This window comes from Colias philodice, chromosome 12 (genome assembly GCF_061535455.1).
Source record: "Colias philodice isolate Cphi_HAF_F1 chromosome 12, ilColPhil1 Martin Lab GWU primary, whole genome shotgun sequence".
NCBI classification, from domain to species: Eukaryota; Metazoa; Arthropoda; class Insecta; order Lepidoptera; family Pieridae; genus Colias; species Colias philodice.
The window spans coordinates 10,105,913-10,118,810 of record NC_143097.1 but is presented as its reverse complement, the minus strand read 5'-3'; the positions used below and the strand labels follow the sequence as shown (position 1 = coordinate 10,118,810).

At 32.6% G+C, this 12,898-nt stretch overlaps 1 protein-coding gene across 1 annotated transcript; it reads left to right on the top strand.

Annotated features, from left to right (window-relative positions):
• Nucleotides 1-12: 12 nt before the first annotated feature.
• Nucleotides 13-1,116, top strand: LOC149484246 (mitochondrial cardiolipin hydrolase-like). Its single transcript, XM_089701854.1, has 3 exons — nucleotides 13-567; nucleotides 648-967; nucleotides 1,068-1,116. Exons 1-3 carry the CDS (start codon nucleotides 99-101, stop codon nucleotides 1,086-1,088), a joined length of 810 nt encoding a protein of 269 aa, XP_089557980.1. The 5' UTR covers nucleotides 13-98; the 3' UTR covers nucleotides 1,089-1,116.
• Nucleotides 1,117-12,898: the final 11,782 nt, after the last annotated feature.

Here is a 12,898-nt window from a genome sequence, read left to right as displayed (position 1 = left end):
ATTATAGTCAAAATGAAATGCGTGGACAGCGTGGTGGTGAAATTGTGATAATAATTTTATTTTATGTGGCTGTTACTTAATATATTGTGTTAAATTAAATGCTCATCATGGATTGGAAAAGTGCGAAGATTCTCCTAGCGTCTACAGCCACTGTAGTAGTGGCTTCACAGGTGGTGAAAAAATTATGCAAATATTTTTTCAATCAAAGAAAAGCTCCTGATTGCGACCCAATTAGTGACGACACATGCAGTGATGTTTTAAATATGAAAAATCGAGAAATAAATGATGTTATATTATTCTCGGATGATCTTGTTCGGCACACAATCAGAGTCCCACCGAATAAAGATGTAACTATATGTGAAAGCAGAGAATTGAATTGTTTTAAATTAATCAAATATATTAAGTCAGCCCGGGAAACTCTAGATGTTTGTATGTACCTTATAACAAGCAGTGAAATAGCAGAACAAATAATAAGGTTGGGACAGAAACATGTGCTTGTAAGAATAGTTGTTGACAGTGATATGGCATTCACACCTCCATCGCAAATAAAAAAATTAAAGGAATATAGTAAGTAATCTGTACTATCCACGTATAATTTTACTTATCCTATAAATATACAGAACATTTGACAAATTATTTCGTTTCAGGTTTTATACAAGTACAAATGAATAAAAAATCTATTCTAATGCATCACAAATTCTGCATCATTGACGGCCCAAAAGCTATCAAGAGGAAAAATGTACTTAAAGCATATGCAGAAAAATTAAACGTGCACGCACAATTTGGAAGGCACCCCATAAAACAGCTAAAATCAAAACCTGTAAGAGGTTTTGTTATGTCTGGTTCATTGAATTGGTCCACTCAGGCAATGGTTTCTAATCACGAAAGTGTTATTGTAACATCTAATTCTAATATCGTCGGTAAATTCGAGAAAGAATTCGAAAGTCTATGGGTGGAAGATGAGCCGGTAAGATAAACATTTTTGTAGTCATTTTAATTTAGAAATAAGCTGTGATACAATATGTTTGCGTAAAAATGATAAATAGATATACGATGTTTTTTTTCAGGTGCTTATGTCTAATATATGACGAAAAATCATCTAGCAATTTTAAGTACCTACAAAAAATCATCACTCTACTTATTTTGTAAGTATACAAAATAAATCTATTATAAACAAAATTGTTTCATCTGGCAATACCACCTTCCCATATTTATAATAATTTTATCATTCACTCATCGTTCCATAGAATGACAGATAGAAGCATAGACAAGTCCATGTGCACTTCAATATAATTTCGATCGATCATATGTTTTCTTTGTGTAGTTTTTTCAGCCGCTGTAATTCAAATTGGTTATAAAGTTTATAATTATTTGCAGTAGAATAGAAAGTTTAAATAGTGTAAAGTAATTATGCCGCATATTAAGCATACCACAGTTCTGTAACATTTATTCAGTGAATAGTTCTAATAAGTGCATATAAAGTGCACGTGCTTGCACTTTACATCGAAATTTTATGTTTTCGTTTTAAAAAGTCACTTAATTAACATTTCTGTGCTTCGAAGCATAGAATAGTCTTCACGTCAGTTGCACCAGAAGAGTCCTAAATCGTGTTTTTTCCAAAAAAAATAAACGTTTAAAAGTTCGTGTGAGGTTGATCAGTGCATGCATTTTGGTTATTTTTCTGAAAAACTTTCCCGAATAAAATGAATGTTTTAGATAACGAAATGGAAGACTACACGATCGGGGTACGTATTAAAATGCGTTTTTGCAATAAGTAAATAGTTAAATACATGCAAAGTGATGACACATGCTTGCACTATTTAGAGGACACCTAGAGAAGGTCATTGCGTTTTAATAATTAGAAAATAGACATTGAATGTTCTAGTGCAGTCTCAAAGGAATGTAATAACTATATTTTGAGATTTTTACATAGATATTTTGTTTCAATTAAATAAAACTAAATAAAAACCATAATTTATTAAAAGGCTGTCTTATCTTTTGTTATTGCTATGACAGTATTGGTTATAAAATTATAAATATATCGAGATAATAAAAAGCAAAAATAAGCGAATGTTTCAATAGAATTTAACATGTGGTTCTTGTAAAATAAATCTAGGTTAGGCTTATCAAATTGGTTTTATACCACAATGTGCAAGGGTTATGCAAGGGAAACATTAAAATAAAACTATTTTACTGTTCATTTGATTTAATTTGTAACTGCTTAATCATGTATGTGATCATTATTTTTCAATTATTGACTTTTTTCAATATAAAATTTTCAAAATATAAAAAAAATCGTTATTCAATACTCCACTCAACATGAAACAAAAAAATGAGCAGTGAAAATATTTTAAAGCATGTATTTTAGTGACTTGCTAACATGTGTTTTTTCTTTTTTCAGATGTATTCATTGAACATGCGAAATTGTCAGAAAAAGTGCAACATTTATGGAGATGTGATAAATTCAGTGCATTTTATTTATGTGGATTATAAATTAAAAACGTGAAAAAAATTGTGATGTGTGCTAGATGGTTGTGTTTTGAAAAGTGCGTTTTGGATGCAGTGCTAATAGATGGCGTTGATGGAATCATTGCTGGTCAAGTGTTGAGCTAGTTCTGCTACTACACAACAGGTGGCGCTGGTATGTAGTTTTAACGTTTTATTAGAGCGACATCTAGCGGCGAGAAGCGTAACTAAACTGTTTTGTTGTTTGTTCTATGGCACGCTAGGTGGCGCCGTAGGTATTAAAACGGGAATGCTATGTTTAATAAATTAATTATTATTCAGTTATATGCGCTGAAAAGTGTTGATAATGTTGAATTAATACTTTATTAAAAATGACCGTTATTTTTAAATTCTAAAGTCGGTAATTATTTTTTATTTTGACTTTCGTCACATAGAAATATTTTTTTGTGCAATCTTTTTGATTTTTTTTTTCGTAGCACGATGAATTTGGAATGCAAATGTGAATTTATTTATGTAATTCAAAATTCAGTTATAACATATTATAGATATTTGATGCAATGATGTCTTATTTTTAAATGATTAACTTTATTTTACTACCTCATACTACTCATTATGTATTTAATATTTAATAAGCCAATCTTTTGTGTAGAAACGCATCTCTAAGGGAAGATATTCGTAAGATTTGCACATTACATACCTACGTACAGTACTAATATATATACCTATAGTGAGAAAAACTTTTTTTACGTTATTTCCTGTTTGTTCAGATTAATCTTCGATTCGGTTTTAATCGGACATTCACAGGCAGATAGCGTATGTTAAATAACGTGTTAAAAGGAGTTTTATTAGTTCAGATTAGCCCAGGATGTTTTTAAAGAATAAATATCGACTGTAAAAATACTCATTTTAACCAAGTAGGTATTAGCTCATTCGAATAAAAATACATTGTTTAATTTAAAAATAATACATAATCAGTAATCACGAAACAATAAAGACACAACGATCGCCTCAACTAGAAATATACGTGACGATCGAAGCCTTCCTCTCCAGACTTAGCCAGTATTGTTAATTTAACTTCGAACTTATGTATACTATTACATACACAAAATATTAATATACTTGAAAGTAATTTTTTTATTGCCAATAAGCTGTTATAATAATAAATACATCAATTAAATTCCCATTCTAAAATGTGCATTCTGTAACGATGGTAATAATATGAATTAGACCTTTCTAAAGAGCTTTCTATTAGAAGTTGAATAAATAAACGTGTGTTTGTTTGTCTATCTGCCTTCGCATGTACAAAACCTATTGCCAACTGTATCGAATCTCAAATTTTTACGTGTATAATATTCCAAGGATTAGTAGGAATTAGGATCTGTTGCCTCAAAGAATACGAGATTAGTATTTACCTCTAAGTGTTAGAAAAACTATCACTTAAACATTTAACATTCCCAGAAAGTGCATACGGAATAAAAATAATAATCTCTTCCTGAATACAAACTGGTCATTAGCTGCTCTTTTAGGAAACAGTTCGGGACATGTCGTAAAGATGTTTATCGGTGATAGTTGAAATGTCGTTAAATTTTTATTGTTTACTTATAGGGAATATAAGGGAATAATGTAACAGTTTAGACGGTTTATAAATCAACGGGTAACGTTTTAATATTTCGATCGTTGTATATAAATTTATCGTCAATTACATTAGTTTAAGGACTAGCATACTAATTGAAATATCACACATTTAATACATAACTACTAGTAGTTATTATAAAGAAGAAGAATTTGTTTGTGTGCTTGAACGCGCTAATCTCAGGAACCACTTGTCCAATTTGAAATTAATATATTTCAGTATTAGATAGGTAGGCCATTAATCGAGAAAGGTTATATTGCTATATGAAATATCATAACGCTGAGACCAAAAGGAGCGGAGAAATGCGGGTAAAACCGCGGGGCTAGAATATAATTTTGTGTGAAGACTATCAAAAGAATCATTTCGTTTAATGAAGTTGTTTACTTTATTATACGTTATCTAATTAAATACATAACATTAAACATATAATATTTTAACTAGCTAATTGAATGTATACAATCTTGTATCAATTAGAGAGTAAATTATAAACCTACTTACATAAGATGCATCTATTTTTAGCACCTACATTCTACATATTATTATTATGTTTAATATCTACCGTTCATAAAACTGATCATTACCTAACTATTGATAAATGCATAATGAAGCTATAATGTGTAAAGATCCTACAAGCTAGCCTTTCTTATTTTTAACCGAAATCAAAAAAAAGAAAGAGGTTCTCATACATTCTCGCGAGATACATTTAGAAGTTTAAGATTTTAACGGATTTTAATTATTCGTTATATCAGGTCAGTGTCTCCCTGTGACCACGCTCGCTGCAAAGTGTGCGAAACGTCGGGATAATAATGTAATGAATAAATCGCGTTTAAAATCGTTAATTTCTAGCCTTTCTTATTTTTTAATTTATTCTCAAAACATGCATGCGAAAATACTACATTTAGCATGTTTAATTCATACGCCATTTGGAGGTTTGCAAGCTGAAGGCTACATTTAAGTACATATACTTAGGTTATAAATATTTCGAGCTACCAGCTGTGTCTGACTCAGCCAGCTTAACATATTAAAATGTTTGTATTTACAAACAAAAGCTCGTCAGGGTTAACAACACCGGACGCAGGCCAGGAATGGTAATATGTGGAAGGAAGTAGGGAATAAAAATCCCTTGAATATGCGATCAGCGACGCAGTGATTAAGGATTGTTTTGTTTCGGCCTACGTGTAATGTCAGGTTTTTAACCGACTTCAAAAGAGGTTTTCAATTTGATTGTAATTTGTAACTTTGGGGTGAACCGATATTGATGATGCTTTCTAGGTTATTTAAACGCAATTTTTTGTTTAGATAAACTAGAAAGCATCATCAATGTAATATGATAAGTGGAAAGGGTTGTTAGATTGTATGCAGATCGTATAAGATCGGTGGAATCTTATATGATATCGGCCTACTATTAGTTTGCACATCTTATTGAATCTTTAAGCGAATGTAGATTTAGATCATTCTAACATTATATGTATTTCTGTAATACGAAAGTTTTAAGAAGACATAATATAACATACTTAGTTTAATTTATTTTTGTTATCATACCAGTATGATAAAGAGAATAGAATTGGCATCTACAACTATTGAAAATCTACATCTTTACCCAGAAACAAGGACTAAAGTTAAAGCCGGAAGAGTGGCTAGTACTGTATAAATTATTACCTAATAAAAAGTATAAAAAGTAAATGAATTCAATGCAAATGTGGTAAACGTTAAGACATAATAATAACACATAATAATATCTATACAATAGGAGTTAGGACATATTATAAAAAAATAATGACATAATAACGACTCAATATAATACAGGCATCTTATAGAAATACAGAAGCATATAAATACATATAATAGAAACTCGAGTGCTTTGTGTATTTATAAAAAATTTATTATCTGTTTTCGGACATAAAATTTAAGATCGATATAATTTCAATAACACTTAACGAAGTCCTTTGTGTGCGCGAGCTAACGTATTCAATGAATATTTTACGACACACTCATAACGGGCTTAGCGGCCGCAGACTCGAATAGTGATTCTGGTAATTTACGATCAATTTGTAGGAGCACTCGTTTTATGGACCTCTAGAAAGACGATCATCCCTTCTGCATAGCAACGGGGGAAGGAATCTATAATTCTTTTATGAATGGGCGAATAATTGAATCTTACGTCGCGCCAACAGTAACATCACCTGCATTCGCATTGAAAGGAAAATGGAGCGGATCCCGGCCGATGTTTGACATCCCGTAACTCAAATGTCTCGGCGTTTCGGAGACGCCATTGTTCCGCAGCGTTTGCCACGGGCGCGACTCGAACCCCGCGCACCAATAGCGCCCTTATTTATCGGAGGATAGTATCGATTTATCTGTTTACGATCGTGGCGGTTACGTCGTTTCGGAACCGCGGCCCCGGCCAGGTGTGTGATCGCAGACGAGTCTAGCTTTGTGTTCCAGGTTTCGTTGTACAATGAATAAGATTTGCACAAAACGTCTTACAAAAACCGGGTGAAAAAACTGGTGCACGGCGAATGCATTGTGTACCCAGTTCTTCGATACCGTGGGGTCGGGCAAGCGAATTTTGTTTTTATGCACACGTCGTAGGGGCGAAAATAAAGGGGTGTTTTTTATATGTAATGCAGATTAAACAGTTGGCGAGGTTTGCAAGCTGTTGGCTGTCGCGTGCCGTTTTTGATTTGAAAGGTTTTTTAACGTCTTTGATTCAAGTTGTATAACTGATCCGGAACAATGTGTAATTAATTGTGTATTATACGTGGCTATAAGTGTTGTTGGGAAGCGTTGAAGTGTTTTTGAATGTGATTACTGTTATTTGATACTCACTGTCACTGATACCTTCACTTGAAATATAATTGACTACGTAGTTTACTATAGCGATCGATAGATGTACAATCAAGTATAGCACAGATAACCTGTTTTTACCCTAGTTCGTATAGGGTTCCACTAGGTACAGTCGCGTAAAAACAAACAAAAAAACACCTTCCAGTCTAGACTGGATGGCGTGTACGTAACGACCTACATTAATGTACAATGATATATAAATAGTAAAATGTACGTTACTCGCTTGTTACACGAAAAATTAATGTGCTGAAACTAACTACGCGGTAATGTTAATATGGTACTGGGATAGGTTTTTGTGCAAGGGTATGTATCTCGTAAGTGTTATGGATGTTCTTATTAATAGCTGCATATAATGCTTTGTTCTATGTAACGTGTTATGATAGAATGATCTTATATTGGAGTTCAATGACATAATAATTGCCTATATTTGAAAAAGAATGAATAAGTGAAGTTCCGAATATAGATTTACATTACGTATTCACGTTACGGTAGATTTTTATAAAATGTAATACGAATTAGAGCACGGATCTTCTCTATCTCCATGCCAAATTGCATATAAATCGGTTTAACGGTTTAGCCATAATAGCGTAATAAATAGACTTTAGTATTTTCTAGTGTCTCCCTGCACCTGCAAAGTGTGCGAACGTCGGGAAAATAATGTAATGAATAAATCTTTTATCTTTAATTTCTAAATAGATAGACTTAGTTAATTCATGGTTTTTGTATGGATTTTGTAATTCAAGTAAAAATGTAAAATACCACATCATACAACATTGTCCACCTCCTCGGTACAGTGGTTGACGCGTGAGCGTAGAACCGAGGGGTCCTGGGTTCGATTCCCGGTGGAGACGAAAAAAAAAAATGTCTCGGTCTGGCAGGACACAGAAGGCTGATCACCTACTTGTCCCTAAAGAAAAATCGATCAGTGAAACAGATGTATGAATCATCTGTCCCCTACCCCACTACGGGGACACGGGATTTCACTAACTATACAACATTGACATTCTATCCAAAGAATAATAATTAATTCGACGTAAAACATCATTGTTCATAGTTACTTATCAGTTATCACACTTGCTTTTATACACTATTCCTACATTGTTTAATCCTAGATGCAATTGAATTATACGTAATTGTTTTCGTTAGATTTAACGGGTTTAAACAGCCGTTAAATATGTATTTTACGGGCGGTACTGGAGTTGAATCGGTGTAATGTCCGAGGCACGGATAAGATGTATATTTTATAACTTGACTGGCCAGTTTGAACACACGGGTAAGTGTGTATTATGTAGGCTTAGAAGGAACTAAAAATTGTGTATATATATACTCTGTAATATAATATGTGTCAATGTAATGTTGTATGTATGTTATGTATTACACTTGAACTGGTGTTTAGTATTAAATTTTTGTTCATAGATAGATGGATCATTTAGTAAGACATTTTATTTGGAGAGGGTTAATTAGGGGATGGAAATTCTTAGACTTTAGTTAGATAAGGTACAAATAAACGAATTCGTGAGTGAAAAGATTGTTCATTAAAAAAAATCGTTTTGTTATTAATCACATTACATGTGTTTCTACATTTGATAGTAATAAATTAACACTGATCGTTAACAAAGGCATTCTGTAGGTTTCCTAATACGCTGGTACATTTCGGTACGACTTCGTTTCGGTCGAGCTTCATTAAATAATTTCCAGTAATTCACTAACAGCAAATTGGAACGGTGTCTAAACAAGAATATTATTTATTGATCAGCTTACACGACATTATTCTTAGTGCATCTTCACATACACGCAGTTTTTGCAGATTATTCTAAGTGCATCTTCACACACAACTTATGTTTTTTTCCGTTCGTCTGAAACAGCTCTTACATTAATAGAGTAAAGAGTGGGCGCAACCATTAATCTGAAGACATTCAATTTACATCAGGAAGTACAATCTTTTGCAAACATATCATTACTATTGTATTTGCTATAATTTACTTGTAGCTCCTTATTCGATGTTTATGTAGCCGGTGGCGTAGTTTGCTTTGTAGTTTAGTCCTGAAATCCGACTAAGCATTAAGATGATGCCTTTTCTTAGCTCTTTATTATCAAATTATCTTATATTCAATACTATTACAATAACAATTCATGCTTCTGTGATTATATTATGCATGCAGTAGGTATTTTATAATGTATAGCATTCTATATTAATTATTCATCCCCTGCAGAAAATATCCTTAATCCGTATAGTTTATCCTAGTACCTAACTAATATATCTATACATGTATTCAAAAATCTAAAGCATTGTGACTTGTGAGACTAGGCGTGAGCAGACAGTCATCGTGTTACTAGATTCGATAATATCAGCATGGAATAGAACAGTTCACTACTTAATGAGAAAAGTTAATATATTGTTCTTAAAAGTTTATATCATAGGAATAGTTCATTTATGACATAAAAGATAACAAACCCCGACTAACTCCAAATCGCAAGCCATGACGGGTTATGTTCTATAAAATTGTACAAAAACGTGCACCCATTATGAACCGCGTGTTCCGTATCCACGTTAAGACGAACAGACAATTAATACTTTTTCAATCCTATATATTACCGCCATTTTTTACGTGAAAATCGCAGCGCGCGCGCATGCAAGACGGAGAGCTTAAGGCATGTGTGGGTTGACCATGTTTACGCTGAATGACGGACTTCGAAATTTAACATAATAACTATAAGTATAACGTTTATATTTTTAAATATTATTCTTGAATGTTAAAACGTGTTATAACGTATACCTTCACTTGAAATATAATTGACTACGTAGTTTACTATAGCGAACCTTATGTATATTTATTTTATTTGTGTGTGTCTTTATTTCGTATTGCATAGTGCATTTGATATACATTAATTTACGTTTATATATCATGCGAAATGATATAATCCTTGACAAGTTTCCATAGAACTCGTTTACTTAAAGTCTCCAGTTCAAATATATTGTTCCAAGTCGATCAATGTTTCGGGACAGTCCCACAGAATCACTAACGTGTGGTTACTCAGTAATTTGAGTACATAACGGACATCAGAGGAGCCGACGCTGTCCGTTTCGACATGCAAAAAAATACATCTACAATAGTAGAATGCGATGGAATGCGACGATACGATAATTATTGTATAATCCATGTGTTATTTGTTTTTTAAATTGTAATATTAAGCCATAAAAAACAATAATGTAGTACAAAATGTATCGGTAACATTGTTGTGTGATGTTTATTGAAATTTATAGGTATTATTTTTGCAACGCAATGTATTGAAATATTTTATTTTGATTTATTTTAACTATTTGGTGTTATTATTGTGATAGTTAAATATCGTGTATATCCATACTAATATTATAAATGCGAAAGTAACTCTGTCTGTCTGTCTGTTACTCAATCACGCCTAAACTACTGAACCAATTTGCATGAAATTTGGTATGGAGATATTTTGATACCCGAGAAAGGACATAGGCTACCTTTTATTGCTAAATAAGTACCACGGGCGAAGCCGGGGCGTACCTCTAATACGTAATAAATGTCACCAGATCTCAACGAATTCAGGTATTTGGCAAGGCTGTTGTTATATTATATATTTAGCTCATATGAATTGTTCGAATATACATAGATATAATAAGTAAATAAACATTGAGTATTATTATAATAAATAGGAATACAAAATCCTAAGCACAGCCTTCTTTATAATAAGTATGGTATATATAATAAACATAATATTTATTCTATGTATCTGTAAATTAATACGCATGGTAACGCGTGACGAGGATTTCCATAATACTTAGTTAACACTAAGTCGCTATATGTTAAGTGCACGCACGTTACCTTCATATTACAGCAAACGCTGTAAAAAGAGCCAACATAAACGTATATTATTAATAAATTGCATGTTATACTAAACAATAAAAAGTAATTTATACGGCGGCGACCTTATACGTTATTGGCTTTATTCAAACATTTTACGCGTAAGCCGTAAAAGTAGATCCCTCATAATGTTGAAGTTTTTAAGTTTTAACAGCGCGCCGTTCGGACATAAGCATCGAGCCTTATCCGAACTGAATTGGTAAAGAAAATTGCGTGGTCTTTTTTAACAGCTTTTTTTTGCCGCGAATTATCTGTCATTCCGGTTTCCGAACGTACGTAATTCGAGACGTGCTCCGAGCGATTTCTCACGCGTTCTCATTTTTGGACGCGAATTTTGGCTGTCAGTATAATATAGTATGTGTGGTATGTTAATGGTTCTCTTGTTTTGAATGTGCGTGTGAATGTCCCTTGATGGCTTGATAGTAAGATGCCATACATGTAATCGGAATCGATTGGGTTAACAGTAAAATACGGTGTAATGGCGCAGTTTCTTTCAGCATCATCTTATAAAGTATAGTAGATATATCTAGATATTGTACTAAGTAATTTCCCCACTAAAAAAAGATATTGTACGAAGTAGGTACTTGCATGTTTAGGATATTAAAAACGTCTATGATGCTTCAATAAAATAAAATTAACTCAAGACATTAAAAGTTCGTTTATGCGGAGAATTGGTTTTGGGCTGGGAATGTGTTTTTGCCCTCTTCGAACATTTTCATCACGAAATGAAAAGGCCGCCGGCAAAGAATTAAAAAATATGTACTTAAGCCATTACAATACAAGTTATCATAGAGCCAATTCTATATTCCTTTTGGTATTAATTTTACAATTTAAAGGTTGTTTATTCTAAACGTTAAGACGAAGCTAATATTGTAAAAAGATCCTAAGGCGAAATTCTTCACAATAGATGGATTATCTCTATAATTGTAAGAAGGGTGCATTGTTTTTTTGCGTCGCATTTTATGGATTCAGAACACGTGCTGTCTTGAAGGAATTACCTACCCTTTGTGGAGAGATGCGATTGCGAATTTATTGTAGGCGTGTGCTTAATGGTTAATTTATTGAATTTGTTGGTTATGTCGGGCTATGTTGGTAGAGGTAGGTAGATGTGCAATGTATAGCATCGGATGGAGAGAGAGTATTAATTTCCTTAATTTTATTCATATACTTTAGTTATAGGAACGATGGGTATCTATGTTCTGATTTTTATAATATTTTTTGTATTGGATATGTGTACTCATTTCAATAAGTTGCATACAAATTCTACTAATATACTTACCTAGTATTTTATAAATAAAAACATTGACTTTGCAACCCTGCATTGGAATCGAGTTTAGCCATTGCCGGGTATATCTAATATATCATAGGTACTTATCTTTATTTATGTATTGGTGACAATGCATATTTTATAATACGACTCATTTCAACACATATTTTACGCAATCATTAAATTCTTAATCTACCCATATAAAGCGGTACCCATTTACCGATTTATCTTAAAAAAATAGTAATATTATTACAAGAATTATGTGTATTTTTAAATTTAGGTACTATAATCAACATATGAACTTTATTTACTTATAGTTCTTTTCATTCAGATAGTCTACATAAAATAATAGCGCTATTCAATGTACATATTTACTATATTTACTTTTCATAATTAAACTATACAAATACAAAACGCAATTTCACGTACAAGAGCCGTTCCGAAAACATGTCTCGAAGTGTTTTTCTTAGATTATTCGGATACTTAATCCCGCGGACATACTCGGGTCACATTATATAGTCTGCGACAGATGGCCATACCTTCCCTTTTCAATTACTACGCTCTTACAATTTTTTGCCCTCTGATTGCGATCGCTATTGTAACGTATTGTATCTGCACTGTATTGTATGGATTTCTTAGATTTTAAAACGCAATTTTCTGTTAGATTTTTCCATAGATAAATTGTGGGAACAGATTTGGATCGAATAAGTGGAGCATATTGTGGATCGCTGGGAGTGATACGTTTTTATTATTACCTTTGCGAGTGGAGTAATTGTAAGGTTTAATAGTTCG

Coding starts and splice junctions, on each gene's coding strand:
- LOC149484246 (XM_089701854.1), top strand. CDS start 99: ATGCTCATCATGGATTGGAAAAGTGCGAAGATTCTCCTAGCGTCTACA. Junction 568..647: donor AAAAAAATTAAAGGAATATA/GTAAGTAATCTG, acceptor ATTTCGTTTCAG/GTTTTATACAAGTACAAATG. Junction 968..1,067: donor TATGGGTGGAAGATGAGCCG/GTAAGATAAACA, acceptor GTTTTTTTTCAG/GTGCTTATGTCTAATATATG.